Below are 20,897 nucleotides of genomic sequence, written 5' to 3'. Positions count from 1 at the left end.
TCCACATCATAAATCCTGTAGGACACCTTCTACCATTTTGTTCCTACCTTCTCTTCCACATTTTGCTTTACTTTCTCATTAAAGCCTCAAGAAGATTATGTAAATGACTTGTCTGGTGAACAGTTTCTTAAATCATTCAAACCACTCTAGAACACTGTCTTCTACAAGAGGAACAAAATATTCTCACTTCTGCTTAATTAGCCAAGAAGCTTTTTACTACACTATGGTCTCACTTACCCTGTAATAATTATCTCTGGATAGCTCTGAGTGATCAAACCCCAGTTGCCTCCACTGATAGGCCATTCCTGGAAGATGAACAAATACACTGAGGAAGAAAATATCATACAGTGCAAAGTTAAGTCATTGAAATTACTGCAGATACTGCGGATTCCAGTATTTCACATGACTTAAAAAAGTAATTAGACATACCCTCTGCAGAGAAAAAAAACCTAAAAATAATAATCAACAAGAGCTTTAAACACGTCCCTGCTCCAGGAAGTCCCTTAGCTTCCAGTGATACGGCAATTGACGGGAACACATCAGGAAAGCATGACTATAGGCTCGACATATACTGTGCCCTCCCCTAGACACCTGCTATTAGCCACTGTCAAGGGCAGGATAACGAGCTGGATGGAACTTTGGTCTTATGACCACTCTTATGTTGTTTAGAGCTGCCGATTTTCAGTATTTTCAAATACATATATATGAACTAGATGTTGTACCTTCTTACTGTAGCCTTGACGTTTCTGTCGAGCGCCAACTGAATAGAGTGCAGGTATGAGGTCCACAGGACAATCAGCAAAATATTCACAACAGGTAACTGGAGATTCATGTATAGTCAAAGGATAGGGATTCTCAAATATAGGGTACCTTTAATGGATGAAAGGGGAAGACTGTTATCTAGGAAAAAAAATTATTTTAAAATGCAGAACAATACACTGAAGACTAAGTTCATATTATTTTCATATAGAGGAAAATAAATACAAATCAAATTAGATTATGAACAAATACACTATGCAACTTTACTGCTCATTCAGTACACTATCAAGATATGGTAGCACTCTAGATGGAACCTGAATTTTGTACTGTTTCTAGAATATTTCTAGAACACTGCTATTCCCTGTAGTTTTATTTTTAAAAGCTTACTGTTTTAATGGCCTGTGGAAAGTTACCAAGTCGTAACTGTAGTAATGTGGAGCTATGGACTTCTTTCTAACTCTATTCTTCCAGGAAGAAAGACAGGAAGACTCCACTTCTCACTTTGTATTACTATACTTAGACAAAAGGTTGTCCAGCACTTTCCATAACCTACTTGCAACTCCAAGATCACTTTCATATAGATAGCAACAATCAGTTACCAATTTGAAGCACACACACATAAACTCTCCACCATCATCTCGATCAGAAAAGTGACAGAGCCTTAATGATGACAAAAGCCAATAATGAAGAGGTAAATATCACTATGTTCAAAGAACATTTGTCTCCAGAGAAATGCAGACTATGCATATACTTTTTTTTTTTGCTTTTTTTTTTTCTTTGAGAAGCAAAAGGAACAGCTTCTCAATCCATCTAAAGGAAAAAGTAGCAACAACAGATGAAAACAGCTCTGTATAAAACTATTTGTATGTAGAATATCTGGAAAGTTAAAGCAATCTCTAAAAATTAAATGAAAACAAGGCTTGATTTTAATAAAATATGATAAATTCATGGCAACACAAGACAAACATAATTGCTGAAGATTTTTTAACATAATGTAACAAATCTTAACCTAACTTCAAATCTCAGGCACTGCAAACTGTTTCACTTAAAAAAAAAGTCTTGTACAAACCTTTTTATTTCAAGCTCATTAAAACTTGTTTTATTAATCTCTCCACATATGAATGCTGGAAGCGTAATGCCATTGGTGTATCAGAAACAAGTCTGGATACAGCATATGGTCTTGTAACATTGGGAAAATCTAAATTACATTGCTAAACAGCTGTAGAGCTACTAGGACCAAACTTGACCTTCTTTCAAACTAGTCTTTGCTATCCAGGGTATCACCATTGACTTTGAGTATACATATTTATAGGTTGTTGTTTTGTCCTAGAAGGATGTTCTTCACAAGGATTTTTCTTCATCAGCCATTGGTGACTTTTAAACAAGAACACTACAAAGATATTACTTGTCAGGTTCCTCTGTTACTAACCCTTAGTAGTTAGTTGTTACTGCCTATACTAATCTCAAAATCCTTGATAAAAAAAAATTGCAGAATCCAGAATTTTTAATCACCACCTAACAGAGTATACAGATTGTTCCACGGACAAAGTAACAGGAGACTCAAAATGTGTTAGGCAAGTATTAGTTGTGAAAACTGTAATAGAATATTACATTTAAGCAACCTCTTACCACAGTAGTTAACAAGGGAGTAGATGTTACCACTCTAATTTTATATTTATCATATTTAGTGTATCAGTATTGAGTTACTTTAAGCAACACAGGTAACAATTCATTTGGCAATACGATCAGCAAATATCTGTGTGATAAGAACACTCAGCAGCAGCCAAAATTAACTGGCTTATCTGAACAGTTGTTCTCTCTGCTCCCTTCCCCAAAATTCCAAGCTTCCCTCATAGCAGTAAGGAATCAGCTTCAAAATAAACTGTGATTATTAAAAAGCAGCAGTGATATAAGAGTAGTTTCTGTCAATCAAGTGTGGAAAACGTTTCATAATATTCTACTCGTCTACTACATATTACCTTGAGAAAAGCTGATCTACAAGTTTTCTCAGGTTCTGATAAAGAAACCTTATACTTAATACATAAAATGTTATGTTCTGGACAGGGAGGTATTATGATAGATTAAAAAGCTACAGAGCAGAACAACAGGCTGACCACTGCAGCCAACCATTTAAAAGACCACACAAGATTCTTACCCATTTTGTGCAAGGTCAATCAGTACCAAGTCCTTTTCTAGGAGAACAACTACAGCATATGGTTCCTGAAAGTCTTAAAACAAGAAAGAAAAAAGTTACTTATTGGTAAATGTAGTTCTTGCATGCACAGCCTCAAGAATGTGATTAGTCTTTGCATTCTACCAGTTGAGAGCAGAAAAGCCACTTAGGTGACTACACAGTTTCTGAAGACATTTTATACACTCACCCCCTGAATACTCCAAGTTCATCTGGAAAAGCCCTTTAATTCAATATTCTCAACTCTCTTCTGATTTGCTAGAACCATTTAAACAGCTCAAGTAACAGGAAAAGGAACATGCAGAGGAACTTATTTAAGCACTATTTTTGAGAAAGGGCCAATCACTGAACAACAATATCCTCCCACCCTCAAACTGCTTTTCCTTATATTCAGCAGGGTTTGAATTCTAATTGCTTACAAAACAGATTGAAAGACAGCTGACTTGACACTAAAACAAGAAAACTGAAAGAGTTTCCAAAGTTTATCTTGCCCTCTTTCAGGCAGACCTCAAATTCTGAGCTAAGCAGTTTTGTATACTCTGATGGAAGCTGACAGCTGAAAACACTGCAGTCACTAGAAATGTATTACTAATCTGAGACAACTACATACACTACGACAAAAAAAAAATCTCCTTCGGCAGAAAAGAGATTACAGGTTAGCGACAAACTTCATGTGAGTATTGGAATGAAGAAAATCACTAGAAGTGAAGAGTACTACACAAATGCTAACCAAGGCTTCGCATTGACTGGAAAGGTCTTACATGCTCGAACAAATATTGATGAGCACATCTGCTGCAGAAACTACATCTTACAATTGTTGACATTTTTTCTCTGCACATGTTTTTGGGATTACAAAGGAAAAACCATGCAACCAGTAATCAACATTTTTCTTGAAGTAAAATAGGTTTTATTATAAACTATTCTATTACGATGCTTCGGAAAGCAAAACAAACTTCAGACAATAGGGATAACAGATGCTGCTGCTGCAGTCTGATCCCCAGAGATAAAACAGAAAGGCAATAGTAAAGAATATTCTGATGAGATAAAACTCCAGAGAAGATGTCAAAGTACTGAGGAAAAAAAAATAGAGCCTACCATTAGGATATGGTGTTTCACAGAGGGTTAGAAAGTCAACAATAGAATAATCCATTTCTAGCACAGCAGTACTTTTCCCATGCATAACTGTTAAACAGGGTCTTCTTCCTACAGTGTCATACGACAAGCCTCCTGAGAGAATGATGAAAGGCTCCCTGGAATAAAGCAAAGGCATTCAGGATCAAGCAAAGATAATACTTTAAAAGAGACCAGGCAGTTTTTGTGACCTTATTATAAAGTTCAATGAGATATCATTAAGCAGAAATACATTAAGAACAATGCAAATCAGCTCTCCATTCAATGTGTAGCTTGAGTATGTGTTTCAAAACATAAAAACCAAGGGTTAGAAGACTATAACTCAAGTCAGACATCTCTTCCAAACTTTTAGTTCTGTACTGCTTATTTAACCCATTTTGCAACTGTCTGCCAAGATGAGATCTATAAAATGTTGTTAAACATTAGAATTGTTTCTTTTCTACTGAACTGTAAATCCAGATTTGCCAACAGCCTCATTTATCCGTAATATAAAATTTTCTAGCAGGATCAGGAACAAATAGTCCCATTTACTTCCCATACAGCATTACCGTAAATTTCGAAGGATGAACAATTTTGCAGACCTTGTAAAGTAATTCTGCAGTCACAATAATATGACTGTCTTGGAGAAGCAACCAGTTGCTTCAAAGACCTAACATCTCTTAAGAGGCAAGGACATAAATAAGCGCCCATAGTTCTCTCATCACACATTTGCTCTAGATGTTTTGTCCATTTTCCATCCTACCACTAAGCACATATTTCAAGGAACTACTATGGCATAGACTACTCCTACTGCATAATTAAATGGCTGAGTATAGCAAAGTGAAAACATTCCTTCTAGTCTTCAGAAAAGAGATTAGAGGTTTCCCTTCAAAATTTTTTAGTCTTTACAGAAACATATTTTTAAACACATCCACATTTTCTCCAATATGCACATAAGACACAGTTTAGTATTTCATCTGTTGAAAAACAAGATAAAGTAAATATAGTCGTTTTACAAGGTATTTTCTTCTTTCCCAATTACCAAAAGTTATCACTCATTTTAACACTGTTTATGTTTAGAATAGAGCATAATACTTTTTAAACAGCAGATTGACTGTTTACACATATATAGCTCAAGAAATTTCACCCATTATTGACTATCACCTTAAATTCCAGGTGATATTTCTGGAGGAAATGGAGGAAAAACAGGCATGTAGAGTGCGGAATTCCTCTGATCTACTTTTATTCTCATTTTAGGTAGGAATCATACACTTTGTGTCTACCTTGGAAGCAACTAGTATGTCAGTATCTGGAAAGTTTGTAGGGGAAAACAGGTATCCTGATATATCGTGAAAAAGATGCCAAAGAGATTCTTTTTTTTTTTTCCTGGTCTTCTCCTATAACACCATCTTTCCCATAGTCTCTAAATGGCTTTCACTAGTTAGCATTTGAAACAAATGCAGGAGATTAGGTACACCTTTCTTCTTGAAAATCCTGTATGAAGGGTTTAGTTTATGCACATATTGCACTTCATGAGTTTAAGGCTCGGCTGAAATGTGCTCTGTGTTTGTAGCACTGAAAGCAAAGCAGACTGAGATAAGCTTTCAGTTCCCACAATTATTTCACAATCTGCTTGATCCTTCAGAAAATCCTGTGACTGAAGAGTTGACAGGATCAAAGAGTTCTGCTGACTGAGGAAGAGATATCAAAGTAATGGCCACAAATTAGACCATGGGTCCCCCTAGTTCAATATTCTGCCTCCAACAGTAGCCAAAAGTATTTCTAGAAAAGGAGGAATTATTCTTTTCTGTGCTACAGAAATTAAACCATGAACAACATGTGATAGTGCTCTAGCTAAAAGGCATAATTGTATCATGTTTATACCTAATTAATTTCAATTGCTAAAGAGAAAGACTATTAAAATTTTAACCACTGAAAGGTAGTTGTCTCGCCTTGAATTTTGTGCAAGAAGGTTACAATTGAAACTGAAAATTGAAGTGTGAACTGAAGTACATGTAGCAATAAGTGAACTGAGATTTTTTTTTATGTTTGCAAGTAGCTGAACAGGCTTCCATGAAAGTTTTATTGCACTCTTTACTCAAGAACTTTAAAGCACTTTAGAACCACACTTTAGAAGGACTGAAATCCTTCAATCCCAAGTGCAGTCTTGGTAACAAAACATGCTACTCAAGATACTGTAAATACCATCTGAGCCTCTTGTTGCAATTACTGCTTTGTTACATTCTCAATGTGCATAATTAAGCACAATTCATTGCATGAATTACCGCACTCTACCAGAAAAGCTTTTGTCAGTAATATTTTTGGGAGATGAATATATATTCAGAACTTAGGATATTCATATCAGGCTATTTGTCAAAGGTCAGTGTTTCAAGTCTGTGCTTTAGCGTTGTTTGTGCTTTATCAGCCATTTTTCTTTAATATTCTCAAAACATTCAGCAAAACCACACATGACTTCAGTAGCACGGAAGAAGCATGTAGATAATGCATTAGCAGTATCTTTACTTAAGGTTTGTATATAGTAATCTGTTCACATATGGTTTTTAAGTCTATTCAGCAATATCTGATATACCAAAACTGTTTCAGCTCTTTTACCATAGCTCAGTGCATTCAGGATATTTATTCCAACAACTGGGAAATGAAGCACATTCCCAGGGAGCTGCATTTATTTTACATACGTTAATTTTGCATACAAAACAAGTCTTACCCAGCTCTAGTTGTTTTATATTCCACCTTAAGGATAGGTTTGCATGGTTCTGGCTTCTTTCCATCCTTCAGCTGCTTTCCTAAAGGGAATTATTTTCTTACATTAATCTTAGAGTTCCGTAACACAATGACAAATTATGAAATTCACTATGCAACTTGCAAAGTAGAACACTCATACAAACATATATTCAACATCTCTTACAATTATATAGTATGCCTAGGAATAATATCATTAAACATCTGCACAGTTGTTAAAACTCGCAATACACCAACCTAGAATATTTAGGTTCAGGGCTTTTTTTTAACAGGGTGGTGCTTTTTTTTTTTGCTTTTTTTTTTTGAAGTGTTGTAGAATATTTGTTTTCAAAAAATATAATTCTCCCCATAAAAAGTTGTTTTAAGTAGTCCTGGGAGATTTACAATTCATCTTGTGTCTACCATTTTGCAACTAAAATTGGTCAGCTTACAAGTAAAATGAGCTTCATACTGAATCTTATCCTTAAAGGCTAAGACTCAAACATGAAGGCCCACTTTTTCTACTGTGCACTATCAGCAACTAAAGCTTCTACAGATAATTTCCCATAGAGTCAGCAGAAATTGAATACAGTATAAATATGCATATTTTCTATATGAACATTGATAAAGTCTGATACAACTATAAAGTTCTGCAGAAAAATTAATCTGCAGTCCAAGATCAAAATAAAAGCCTTTATGAAAAGAGGCTAAAACATTAAGTATTGTCTAACTAGTTTTACTACTACAACAGCAGTCAGGTTTGGTTGGTTTGGGTTTTTTTTGGTACTGTTACAGGATCATAGAGAAATCCATAGCTTCCTTCTTCCACTCTAGTCCACAGCCAGCACAGTAAACATGGGCTTGCTGGAGGCTCAGATAAGTACACCAGGATGCTTAACTACAGCATCCTGTATTACGACTGTAACCTCTCAGATTATCCTCACTGTTACAGTCATACTTAAGAATCTGAGGTAAATAAGTAGCTAAGAGATGATTTAGACAAGTGCACACCATGTAAACCTAGCATTTGTATAGAACTTTTTTGAAAAGCAGCAGCATATTTTACAGAACAACATATAATTTCCTAGACTAACATTAATGCAAGACTTCTCAGAAGTGGGAACATCTCACCAGCTGCTAGTCTTACTCTATTATAAACCTTTCCAAGAATTTCTATGGTAATCTACACACTTATACATGAAACAGATGCTTGCTTATGTGTATTTTAAACAACATATGGGATTGTAATGTCAAGCAAAAAGCAAGCCCTGCAAAATATGCATTACGTAATTTTGAGATCAATGTCACTGTGTGAAAGGCAAGCTTATAGAGTTCAGGAATGTAGACGAAATGGCGCTGATTTGGATTCTTATTTCATAAAGACTTTTAAAATGAAATCTATCAGAATTTGTTGTCAGTTTGTTACTTGCACTGCAAGCGCATTTTTAATACTTAGCTTTGCAGAACACATTCCTATTAAAAGTCTTCTATCTTGTAAGAGCTGTCATACACAGTGGGTATCCATTTTCATCTTACCATGTGGAGTGATTGTCTGGAATGGTTTGGTAGGAGATTTTACATTCCATATGGTCAAGGTACCATCCGAGTGACTACAAATAAACTGCTTTCCTTCATGATGCCAAGCCACGGAGTGGATAGCCTTTGCATGAAAAGAGAAACCACAGAACTGTGTAAGCTGAGTGTCTTAGCATCATTTTATCCTTACTACTTCCTCAATGACATCAGACAGCAAAAGGAAATTGGAGGAAGTACTAATTAAATCATTACTTTTAGTATGTCCTAACTTACCATAGTAATTTTTCTGTTTCAAAGTACTTCTTTCACACATACTTTATTCCATGAAAGATACTGTCTTTGTTGTAGTGACATGTTTAAGAGGAAAAAAAAATATGCTCAGTGGAGTGTAGAATTAAAGTATTTTTTCCACAATAGGTAGCATTCAGAGAATAACTGCAAGCACATATTTGAGCTTTTTTATTATTGGAAAAAAATACACCGCCCATACAAAAAATATTTACTTGAGGAAATTATCAAGTCAAAGTTTTAACTGGCATTTTGAGAGGTCTAGACACTTGCAAGAGGCAAGCACGTGCTGAGAACATAAGTAAAATGAGAACTGAAGTAACGATAAGAATTTCTGGAAATGATGATGAAACCAAAATACTAGCCTGATTAAGCACTCTAACGACGCAACTGCAGTTTTGAGAAACAGAAAAGTGTTGGAAACTCCTAGTAAATCTTTCCATTAATACAGAAACATCTCTATATCCATAAAATTAGGAATGTAATAATTAAGCCACATCATATGAAATCTTATAGCAGAAAATAAAACTGACTAAATGAAATCTAGTTGCTGCCCCAAGGTGAAAGAAAAGTAAACAATGAAGCAAGGAGTACAAATAAAGCAAAGAGATTAACAACTAAGAAAAGATTGGTGCCATTACCATTTCCAGCATCTCTTAGTACATGGAGACATTATATGATGTTCAAGGAAATTTTATTTACAGCATGAAAATATCAATAAATAATGAAAACCCGAAGTATTTCTCTACTACACAAGAGGTGCAGAAGGCAGTTATGGAACTTTGATATTACCACAAGTGTTAAGCAAATCTACCTTCCCAGTAAAGACATTACTCTAGGTAAACTGAAAGCAGGACCTGAATATATGAAAGCTGACGGGCTGTACAATACCATCTTTTGAGTGGATACCCTCAGTAGAGATCCTGTCTGTAAGCAGGGCTTAGACTCTCTAAGTCCTCGGGCACCTCGGGATTTCCTCTCTGAGGAAACCTGGGTGTACAAATAGTAGGGAACTCTAACTAGCAGTGAAAGCTTTGGCATAAGTTATTAGGTGAAGAGCAAATTACACAAGATAGATCTAAGGTAGCTTTGCCTAAATTGATTACAGACAGACCAGATCATCTTATTTCATAAAGTTATACAGAAAAACAAGACAGTTTCCAGCAATATAACAGAGAATCCAGAGACTAAATGACAGAGGAAAATGACTACACTACACGAGTGCAAAGTCTCCAGTAATAACTTTTCCACCTTAAAGTAGTAGAAAATCTATATATCTAGGAACTACAGATTGAGTTAAGTATTTCTTATTAAAATTTTATCTTGTTTCCTTGTGGAATTACTATACATCTGTCTAGAAGACAGATTTAGTGTACCAATATCACATCTACACATATGTACCTCAGAAATCTAGACATCTCACATGAAGTCTCCTACAGTCAAAGTGAAATAATCTTGCTCATTCTATCTGTAAGAAATTTTTATTTAGCAAATAAAAGCAGGTATTAGAAAAGAACTTTTGCAAAAATATTGAATTTTATTTACCAACATAGTATCAAATTCAGAGATCAGCAAGTTTGAAAGTGCAGACTCAGTAAAGCAAAAGGTTGTATTTCAAGAAGCTCTTTTCATTAAGAAAACAAATTATCTATACTATGATTAGCAATACAATGTAATAAGTATGTTTTAACTACTCTCTCATGTGGAGCCTATCCCTGACAACCCATGGTGTAAATGGAACAGGTTTTGATACACGTTTATGAAGAAACAGGTCTTAAGAACCAGTAAGAAAGTAAGCTTTATAGGAGGGAAAACAAATATGAGAAACGAACACTTTCTCCTTTTCTTGAAAAAGAAGGTCAAGAGGAAGGAAATGCAACAACCAATTACTGTTGAAATGGAATTAATGCTTAAGAACATAAAAAGATCTGTTAAACTGAGCACAAAGAAGAAGGATGACTGCTATCACTTAAATTCTGGAAGGAACCTGATGGGATGGAAAGAATACTGAAAGAGAATAAGGAAGCCTTTGGCTTTATGGTCATTCATTGCCTAGTTTTATGGAGCATTTGGTTACATTTAGCAATGCAGCTAAATATTAAAGTATAACCAAAATACATGTTTTATGTATTTTTAAAATAATCCAACTAAAAATTCTGTGGGCTGAGTATGAGAGACTTTGGTACAGAGGACTATCCTTTCCTATTACACAATTCACAACCTGTAAGCCTGAAAAAATAAAACCAGACCTGTAAGTAGCTGTAGCATAACCTCCAGGTATACCAGCAGGCTAGTATATCTATAGTTACCAGTCAGTTACGATGAAAAAAGCACAGTTACTTTAGGCAGCATTAGTTGGTTGATATCAATAGCATCAATCACCAAAACAAAACCGATAACTAAATAAATCACCCCAATACTCAAAAGCAAAAGTTCTGACATTTTTTACATGGTTAATATTAGTGTTGGAATCTGCAAGAAAGCATAACATCCAAGACAGAGAAATCAGACAGAATCCCCTGAGGCTGCAAATCTATACATAGCTTCTTAGACCATAAAAAGTCCCTAGGAATAACATATTTTTCCCCGATATTTTACACAAAACTTACTGATCCAGAATACAACTCCCGAAGTTTTAATCATAATTGTCGTACTGATTTTAAACTTCACCTGGCACCCTTTTGGTACCACAATGCAGCAGTATGCTTAAATCAGCTGGCACCAATTCAACTGTGTCAAATATTTTTGTGGAATATATCACCGTTCATACGGATCCCAAACAGAGCAATCCCTTATGACAAGATCATGCACTAGTACCACAGAGCACTGTTGCTATATTTAAGGTACAAGGCACTTGTATCCTTAAGCAGTTGTCTGCACAGGTAACCCAAGTCCTGACCTCAATAACATTCTGAATCGTTTCATTTACAAACATGCACCAATTACAGCGAACCTGTATAGGAATTTACACAGAGAATGCTCTATTAAAAAAAAAATACCTAAATCAATGTTTCAGTTTATTTAATTGTAACTGAAGGTTTCTTATGAAAAGTATTATTTTTATTCCCTTCACTTTAATTCAAAGTTAAGGCAGCTGTTCTGGACTACACAGAAGTTTGTTTCAAGAATTCTGAGACAGTTATGTGTTTCGGGGGGGGGGTAACAAATCTTAGTTTTTTGAATAAAAACCCCAGCACAATTGACTGTGCTACCCTACACATGCCAAAACTCAACCTGAAATGTAGGAACTAACCATCCTGGAGTATTATGTGGATACAGGCAGCGCGCAAAGGAAGCCTCACTTTGAGCAGCTGTTCCAGAAGGATTATCCTATGTGGAAAAGTAAGTGCTATACTGCCTGCAAAGAAGGTGGAAGTATCTGATTTTCAGAAAGAAACATTCTTGCAATGACTGCAACAGTTACCTGAGGGAGACTGTAGGGCTGTGACATGCAATCACAAATAAACTGAAAAAAGTCTGAGGAACAAAATCAAAAGCTTTTATATGCAAGTCTCCTATAGAAGTATTTTAAGTAGATCACCAGCTGTTGAAGAGATTAATGCATGCTTAAAAGCTTTTTATGGAATTCAATTTTACTGCTGCAATAGCTTGTCAATATCCCTAGAAATCACTATAATTTCTTGGTTCTTTAAAGAGGTACAAAAATTAATAATTCTAAGTACAACCTTACAATGTAAGAGAAGTGTTCAACAAAAGACTAAGTTTTTTATTGTATTTTTCTAGCAATGAGATTAACGTTTCAATTCATAAAATACATACACACAAAAAAACCCCTTGAATTTCTACAGGTTTATTTTAACCCTACAGCTGATCATATGCATACTATTTAAGAACAGCTTGAGATCACTCTTTGTGTCCTACCTTCCTGCAAGATACATGCAGAAATTCGATACTTTAATGTGAATACAAAACCTATTAATTTTAAGCAGTTTCCTGTGTTTCTAAGACTTTAAACTCATTTTCTAATACCAAGTTTAGACTACTGTAAATACAGTTGCTACAACTCAGAAAAAAAGTTTAATTAACCATTTTTTTTCCTTTCTTAAAATAATATGCATCTCCTTGCTTTCCTTTCAAGTATAACACAAAAATTGGCAAAATGTTTCTGCATACTTTCCCATAGGAACGTACCAGAATCCTGGCAAATTCCTTTCACCATTCTTTGCATTTGACCATCACCCTTTACTCTTCTGTGCCATTAACGGAGTTGAAATATACAGTGCATGACTGGCAAGGTCCATGATGCAAGATTAGTTATTCTGCAAACGATACTGTTCACCACAGTCTATTCACATTTCACTGTCTTATTATGGTAGTCCTCCATTTGCATGGACACTGACAGTATTTTCCGGTAAACTTGAACAGATGATGACACTGACTCCTTTTCTACAAGTTTACCAAAATATCCAAAGCAAGCATACCTATGCTAACTCTCCCGTCAACAGCCTAAGAAAGGAAGAGGGGAAAAAAGCTGTAAAAAAACCCAAAAAAGAACATAGCTACTTAGACTTAAATTGCAAATATATTATCAAGATTGTTTTGATGCAACGAAATGCGCAAGCACCTAATAACTGCATTGACATGCTTTAGTTTCTGGTAAGTCACATATCAGGGTTGCTTCCCCTTCGCCCCTCTTAATCCCACAGGCTACTTTGACATGTTTTTAATGCTGTAAAATAATCTCTTACACTCAGCCATGTACTAGAACATTAAGCCTAGAAACAGTAATCTAGAATATATTTCCTGAGTTAATACTATCAAAGCTTACTTTAAAATGGAGCAAAATACTACTCAAATAATAGACTTTATTAAAAATTAGTTTTAGTTTTCAGACGTTGCACTTCAATTTCTTAGAAATAAAACTAATAGTTGAGAAATTTGTATTATTTCTTTCATGGCTGATAATAATATGGGAAACATTCACAGTATAAACTGTATTCCACATAAGAAACACAATTTTTTTTTTTTTAACCCCAACGTTTGAACACAAAAGGCTCAAGAATGACTGAAAAAAGACTTTAGTCTTATTTTTCCACTGAGCCTGCCCAAGACAAAAAGGATGTTTTGACAAAAGACTTTCAAAGAACCTTTCTAAAGATAAGTTCATTCACAACTGTAGTTCCGTTATGTTCCAGATAATTTCCTTCAACTTCTCCAAAAAACAATGTTACATTTCTGCATTCTTCTTACTAATTCTATACATATTACTGTTACACTGCTGTATACTTTTTATTATAAGTTCAGGATCTCATTTGTAATAGAGAAAAAAATCAAAACCAAATTCTAAGTAAATTCTATGTTATAAACTAGAATGTTGTGGAGGGAACAATACACCAATTAGCACTAATACTAATCACGACCTAAAGCTGCCTCCTTCAGCCACAGTTAAGCAGAAATATGATTACAAAGGTTTTAGAGGTGGTGGTGTCATCCACTCTATAAGCATTCCCGTCCTTGGGATGAGTGTTCCTAGAGTTCTTGTGCCACAGCTGTCAGAGCAGGGTGCTGGGCAGGCACCCACGTTCACAGAGGAAGAAAGCATGGATCGTGTTCCACTGTAGATGTCCCCTCCCCATGTCTTGCTCAATTCAGTTTCCCTGGTTTCTGATTTTCCCTTCTACTTCAAAATCTACACAACTGTATTAGCCTACCACTGAAAAGAATTATTTGCTTACTATATACACATAGACATTTCATGTTTTGTTAAGTATTTTAATTGCTAAGTTATTCAACCAGAATGAACAGGTTACCTTATTATCAGAATTCCAACAACTCCAGTCAGTATTTTTCACAGTATCAGTTATAGTGTTAATTGTCTAAAACTAAGTTACCCACTTTTCCAAAGTAACCTTTTCCAGCATTAAGCAAGTGAGAACAGTTCTCTCTTATCTGTTAAAGAAGCTGCTCATAAAAACTAGCAAAGTTTTTATTAATTGGCAATATCATTTTATTCTTGAAAAATGCAATGAAAAGTCTGTTTCTTCTGCATTTCCGAACATTTACATTCACTTACTTGAAACTGTGCAAGCTGAAAACCAGCAAGAACAGTATATTCAAATAGGCCACTAGTTAGTCAGCACTGATCACAATATGATTAGAAAGACAACATTATGAAGTTGAATATTCCTTCCACCAACAAATGGAGGGAGATTCTCCACTTTTGCAGCTAAATACAAAACCGAGAGGCACTGGAGAATAAAATGAAAGAAAGATACAGGAGAAGCCGCATGTCACCTGACTGGCACTAAAAAAGAGGGACAGATAGATACAGCATACATAGAATCATCCACTTTCTGCAGCTTTCCGTTCATTATCTTTTCTGTATGTGACAATCTCTTAAGGCCATCAGTCCAGAAACAATTACAGTGCACTCTGCAATGGCACCTTTCAAGAAACAGACATTTTCCAATTCTGTTAGACAAAATTAATCATTTTATTTCTATGCCATTCAGGCCAGAATCCAGAAGAACTTGAAACTGCCTAACTGTATCAAACCCAAGTTTAAAAAAAAAAAAAAAAAGACAAAAAAAGACATTATTCTATTCTGCCATTCTGCCTTCCCCCTTAGAAGATTAGATCTAAATAACTTACCCATTGAAGAAGAAATTCCTTGTCATACAATGTTAAATGGATGAGAATCAACAAATTACTACTGCATATAGTAATTCTTTTTCCAAAGAGATATTTTCTTAAAGGGCAATCTGATCTCACAGAAAAAGCATACTTCAACTTTTAAGACCAGAATGGCCAATATTTTTTTTAAGCAACTTTACTCTATGTTGATTCTGACTAATGAGAACAGAGAAACTCATCAAGTTCACTCCACAGATCTTCATTTTTTCTTTCCCCTTCCTATCCATTGCAACTTATGATAATGCACATTTCTTTACCAAAGAATCTGACCTAAGGTATTTGATTACCTCTTCTGCAATCAAAAAACCAAAGTGAACAACTACACATTCACTTACAAATTCTAAAGGAAATCAAAGACTAAAGCTGAGCTATTTGCTGCTGTTTGCAACCTCTCAAATCAGGATTGGTTCAGGAAGATAAGTATGGAGTCTGTTTTTAAACAAATGGACAACAAAATCCAAAGAAAAAAACAGAATAAGCAGCACAGTGTCTACCCTAGGTAAGTTTCCAGAAACTGCAACAAAACTTTATTAAACAATAGAGTTAACATATGGATCAGTATAATATAGCAGGTAAGAGAAGTCAACATGCTTTTTGTAAAAGGAAATAATATCCAACAAACGTCTGAAAATGTTAACAAATATGTGGCTAATGGAAACACCAATTAAGCTGTCTACACAATTTTCAAAGTCTTCCAATAAGACCCCTCAAACGAAACTGAAACCAAACAGACTAGAGATCCTTGAATAGATGAATAATTGGTTAAGGTATCATAAAGTAAAGCAAGCTAGAACGAAGAAAGGCTGACAGTAGGTGATTAGTTCATGGATGAAGGTAGAGATCCTGAAGGATCTGTGCTGCTCAGTTTATTCATAAACAACTCAAAATTACAACAAGCATATTAAGGTGATAAGTCTGCTGACAGTATCAAAGCATATTCAAGATAGAAATTGGGATTCCAGTGAAGAACTGCAGAAAGACTTAAACATTTTTTATTGTTGAACTATGCAAATGTGAAGCTATGCATAAACAGAATGGACTTTGAGCTGACAATTAACACTGAAAAATGAGACTACTTTTATAGCAGGTTTTTCCAAGGAAGCATCTGCTTAGTGCTTGAAGGATCAAAAGGCTAATCCAGTATCAAGATCAAGAGAGAAAGAAAACAAAACCAAACAATTATTTCACATCACAAATTCAGCATGCCCATATCTTGAGTATACTATGTTGTTGTGTTTCTCTTTTATAAAACAAAGGAAAAATAGAATGGTTAAAAAAGGAAAGTTAGAAAAGAGCAAGCCTTCTCCAAGCAAGCCTGGAGAAGAGGAGGCTCCGGGGAGACCTGATAGCAGTCTTTCAGTACCTCAAGGGGGCCTACAAGAAAGATGGGGATAGGCTGTTTAGTAGGGCCTGTTGCAATAAGACAAGGAGTAATGGTTTTAAAATAGCGGGGGGTAGATTTAGATTGGATATTAGGAAAAAATTTTTTACTATGTGAGTTATAGAACACTGGAACAGGTTGCCCGGAGGGGTGGTGGATGCCCCATCCCTGGAAACATTCAAGGCCAGGTTGGATGAGGCTCTGAGCAACCTGATCTAGTCGGGGATGTCCCTGCTCCTTGCAGGGGGGTTGGACTAGATGACCTTTAGAGGTCCCTTCCAACCCAAACCATTCTATGATTCTATGAAAAAGTATAGGAAGAACTTCATTAAGACTAGAAAAAGATGAAGATACAAGTCAGTTTATGAAAAAGCAACAGAAGGAATTAATTAGGTGCATGCAATGAAACCAGAAGATAGAAAATTGCTCTTCACACATAACATACTTTGAGGCTTATACAGACATTCCTGAACACACAAAGAAACTCATTCAGTTCTGATGTTCTAATACAGCTCTGATGATCCAAGGCTTAGACCTCTTCAGAGCCTCCTCTTTCAGAGAAAGCAGAGCTAACACACACAAGCATGAGTACTAAACCAGAATCAGCACAAAAATCCCCAAATCCGTTCTTGCGAGAAGTTCAGCACAAAGCTAAGGAAAATACACCTGTTGTAACACAGGAAACAGGCCTAGCTGGTACTGAACAATGATACAGACATTTTACAATCAATGTAATGTAACTGAGACTTACATACTGTGTTGAATGATTTTTCTTAATTTCAGCCTTTCAAAAAACCTTCATTCTCTCAAGAATCACATTTTTAAGAAATGAATGCCATTAAATGCCATTTTTCTTTTTAAACCTCCCCCAGTTTGATTTCAAACCTTGATCTTATCCTACAAAGAAAAGGTGGGTTTATAAAAATGTCCTAGCAAGGCTATTCAGTGGTTCCTTTTTCCCCCTCCACTTTTCAGAATATGAGAGATTCCAAATTACAGGAACTGCTAAACAATCTTGTTTCAACTTAAGATTTAACCTCTTAACACAGGTGAATATTACACTACCCAATATCAGAAAAAGACATCTGAGAGCTTCCTCCTCCAGCCCCTGAAATCAGTCAAGAAATCAAATTCATTGCTTCATGAACTTCAACTTAGTGAACACTTATTTGGCCTGAAGTTTCTATTATCCAAAACTCTATGACTCTTTTAGAGAAAACTTCAAGTACTTGCAATTTCAAGGAGACCTATTTAGCAATCCATTGGTGACAGAAGCAGGAGAAGAAATAAAAAAAAAATTGCTATTAGAATAGCAAATTATAACCTCATAGTAAGTAACACAGATAAAAAGTTACCTCATCATGAGTGTATCTGTAATCTGCCTTCTTTGACTTCAGATCCCATAATACCACTGTTCCAGACTCAAAGCCAATCAGAAGCTGCAATGATAAGCAGAGATACTAAGTCTGTATAAGGATAAGCAAAATAATACCACTTGCAATGGCTGTAGTTCTTGCCCCAAAGAGATACAGCATAATACTGCATGTAGGAACTGTAAGTAGTTATGAAGACAAAAACTAGTGAGAAGTAGTGAAGACCTCACTGTTAGAGAGGTTTACTTTGTACTTGTTGTCATTGGCCTAAACTTCCAGCTAATACAACTGATATTCATGCAAAATTAGAAAAAATGTAGCATTCTTCCAGTGATTAGAAGGCTAATAGCATGAACAAAGTTTAAAAGTGAGTACACAGGAGATTCTCGCCACTGCAAGACCTTCAGTTCAGTTTTTTTCTAGCAATCTTTTTTAAATGAGAAAGAAGAGGAGTGTAAGGTCAGATTCTAAAACACTGATTGATAGCCTGATTTATAAAACCAGTAATTCTCGAACTTTAATTAACAATCAGTAAATGTGGAGTGGGAGTGCAACACACCAGAATAAATAGATCATTTGTCTTTTCTGAAGTTACCATAGCTTCATTGCATTCATGTTTTGTGATTCTAGAATGTGATTCAAACCTAATTCTACAGAGAAAGCCATTAGTTTTGCACTAACTGCAGCAAGCTCTCTCCCATTGAAAAATCCCTACTCATGAAATTCTCCTTGTTGGATTGAAACCTCAGATGTCTAGGACATAAGTTTACAACTAGCATGCTATTAAGATATTCAAACCACTGTTGAGACAGAAGTATAATTCCCTCTCTTCAGTTTTATCCACCACTAACATGTCAAATGAAATGCAAGTAAACCAAAAAAAATTTCTCCCGTGTACGTGGAACAGTAGTAAGCAAAATTACTTTCTCCCTCCTTGAAGATTCTTCCCAAGTTGGAGTTTAAAACTCTAGTATATTTCTGAGACATTACACTGAAAAATAATATTTCAGAATTTAATTCATCAAGCTAGTCAATCACTTAAGCCTGATTCAAAAGATTTTCATTGACTCCACTCTAAATTAAAGTGGCGTCAATGTCTCTGGTTAAGTTATAACCATACTTTTCTCACAGGTCTACAGACTTTTGGAAATGATACATTTAAGACTGTGGTTTTCAAATCCTTCTTTCATATTTTGCTTTATTCTTATTACCAAAACTAAGGAAAATCCCTCCTACTTACTCTTCATTGTAGACCAAGGGATCTGAACAAAAGTTGCAGTAGACCACTAAGATTTCCTAGATAACTGTATGGGGGGCACAAGCTAAAGAGGCTGAAGATTCTTCATAGAGTGAGTGAGTCATACGAACCTATCCCAAGACTTGTAGAAGAGGTCTGTTACCCGGAAGCACAGACCTAGTCTTGCAACCATGATTTAAGCAGGGAATGTATTATTTGGTACTACAGTAATTGCTGTCACTTAGAGAAGGCACACTAGCATTTTAACTCTTTGCTTTCTCTTTTAATTAATGAAGTCTTCACTGTGAACTAAGGTTAAGCATTCTATGTTAGTTTTGCCTGAGTCTCATAACAGATGTCCCAAAGCAAAGGATAGTACCTGGAGATTTACTTTAAAAATACAGAAGGAACTTATGATCATTGAGTTCATAACTCAACTACTTCTTTTGTGGCTGCTATGTCACAGGACATGAAAACTGTCATCTTGCTAGGGCTTCAAGAACATGTACTGTAAAACTTTTAGTCAAGATAAACAGATTATTATTTATACTGGTTCAAAAGAAGGAAAAGGTAAATCTAATACATAGCTCTTTCTTACATGTTTCAGTTGAGTTGACTTTTCTGAAGTATCTAGTTGTACTATAGGCCAGTTAGGTTTTAAGCAATTTATTATAATCACTAGATGCTGTCTGCTACAAGAGTGTATGTCAGTTAGACCTCAAATCCCATAAAATCTGCTGCCTTTGGCTAGCTAAACTAAAGACAAAGTACACAATATTCCATATAAACATGCTATATAAATAAGCATTTTCAAGTTGTAAAACAGCAACATGCAAGAACATTATAATGTTTATTTAATTTCCATCCCACTATTCCTGCACTCAGGTTATGATTGGGTTTTTTGGTAACATCTTAATTCTTTACCAGAATAAGTAAAGTTCTTTGCTTTTGTTTTCAAGAATTTTTACAATTAAGTACTTTCAGCTCTGTTTTCAAGTCTTTCTGATGACAAGATACATTCAATTATTCCACTAATGTGTCCTACAGTCATGTCTGTACCTTGCTTTGTATTATTTTCAGAGCTTAAAACCTCGATTTAGCCTTCCTTCATGCTTTCAACATTGGTCTCATCTACTTAATCCTTCCTTAAACAGCAGTGATATCTATACTTCAAAAAAAAAAAAGTCTTAAAAATAATGTATTGAGTAGTCTTTAAACATATCCTACCTTTCCTTCATCCATTGGATTGTCACTAATGTGGACAATAGGCCCTGGGTGAGATTTGGACGACCTAAACAAGAAATATTTCCGTTTAATAAAAAAAAAATTTCCCCTGCCCAAACCCGCACCTCAAAATGACTGCACTTAATACAGATGCTGCAGATACAGACTACATGCAAACAAGCTACTGACTTTTAGTGTGGAGTCACTTTTACTTTTATCTTCAAGCTCATAAATACTTTGTCTATTTTTAGCCTCTTAGTTTCACATTTTTATAGGAGTGAAATGATTATTTACTGCTTATTTACAACACAAAAAATTGTTATTAGTTTTACAATATCTATCTTAATGCTTGTTGTTACAGAATTGACACACTTGGAGAAAATGTTTATTTTCATGCTGGAAAAT

General features: G+C 35.2%; 1 protein-coding gene across 7 annotated transcripts in view; it reads right to left on the bottom strand.

Moving 5' to 3' along the window:
• Positions 1-20,897, bottom strand: part of STXBP5 (syntaxin binding protein 5) — a 110,103-nt gene that overhangs the window by 41,787 nt on the left and 47,419 nt on the right. For all 7 annotated transcript variants that reach the window (XM_086743480.1, XM_086743482.1, XM_086743481.1 and 4 more), the window contains exons 6-13: positions 20,496-20,559; positions 18,014-18,097; positions 8,336-8,459; positions 6,786-6,864; positions 4,046-4,200; positions 2,915-2,987; positions 723-870; positions 238-305 (exon numbers count right to left, since the gene is read on the bottom strand). In XM_086743480.1, the coding sequence (XP_086599606.1) occupies positions 238-305; positions 723-870; positions 2,915-2,987; positions 4,046-4,200; positions 6,786-6,864; positions 8,336-8,459; positions 18,014-18,097; positions 20,496-20,559 (795 nt within the window). The remainder of the gene's footprint in view (positions 1-237; positions 306-722; positions 871-2,914; positions 2,988-4,045; positions 4,201-6,785; positions 6,865-8,335; positions 8,460-18,013; positions 18,098-20,495; positions 20,560-20,897) is intronic.

Source organism: Chlamydotis macqueenii, chromosome 3 (genome assembly GCF_036417535.1).
Source record: "Chlamydotis macqueenii isolate bChlMac1 chromosome 3, bChlMac1.mat, whole genome shotgun sequence".
NCBI lineage: Eukaryota > Metazoa > Chordata > Aves > Otidiformes > Otididae > Chlamydotis > Chlamydotis macqueenii.
This window is presented reverse-complemented; position numbering and strand designations above follow the sequence as displayed.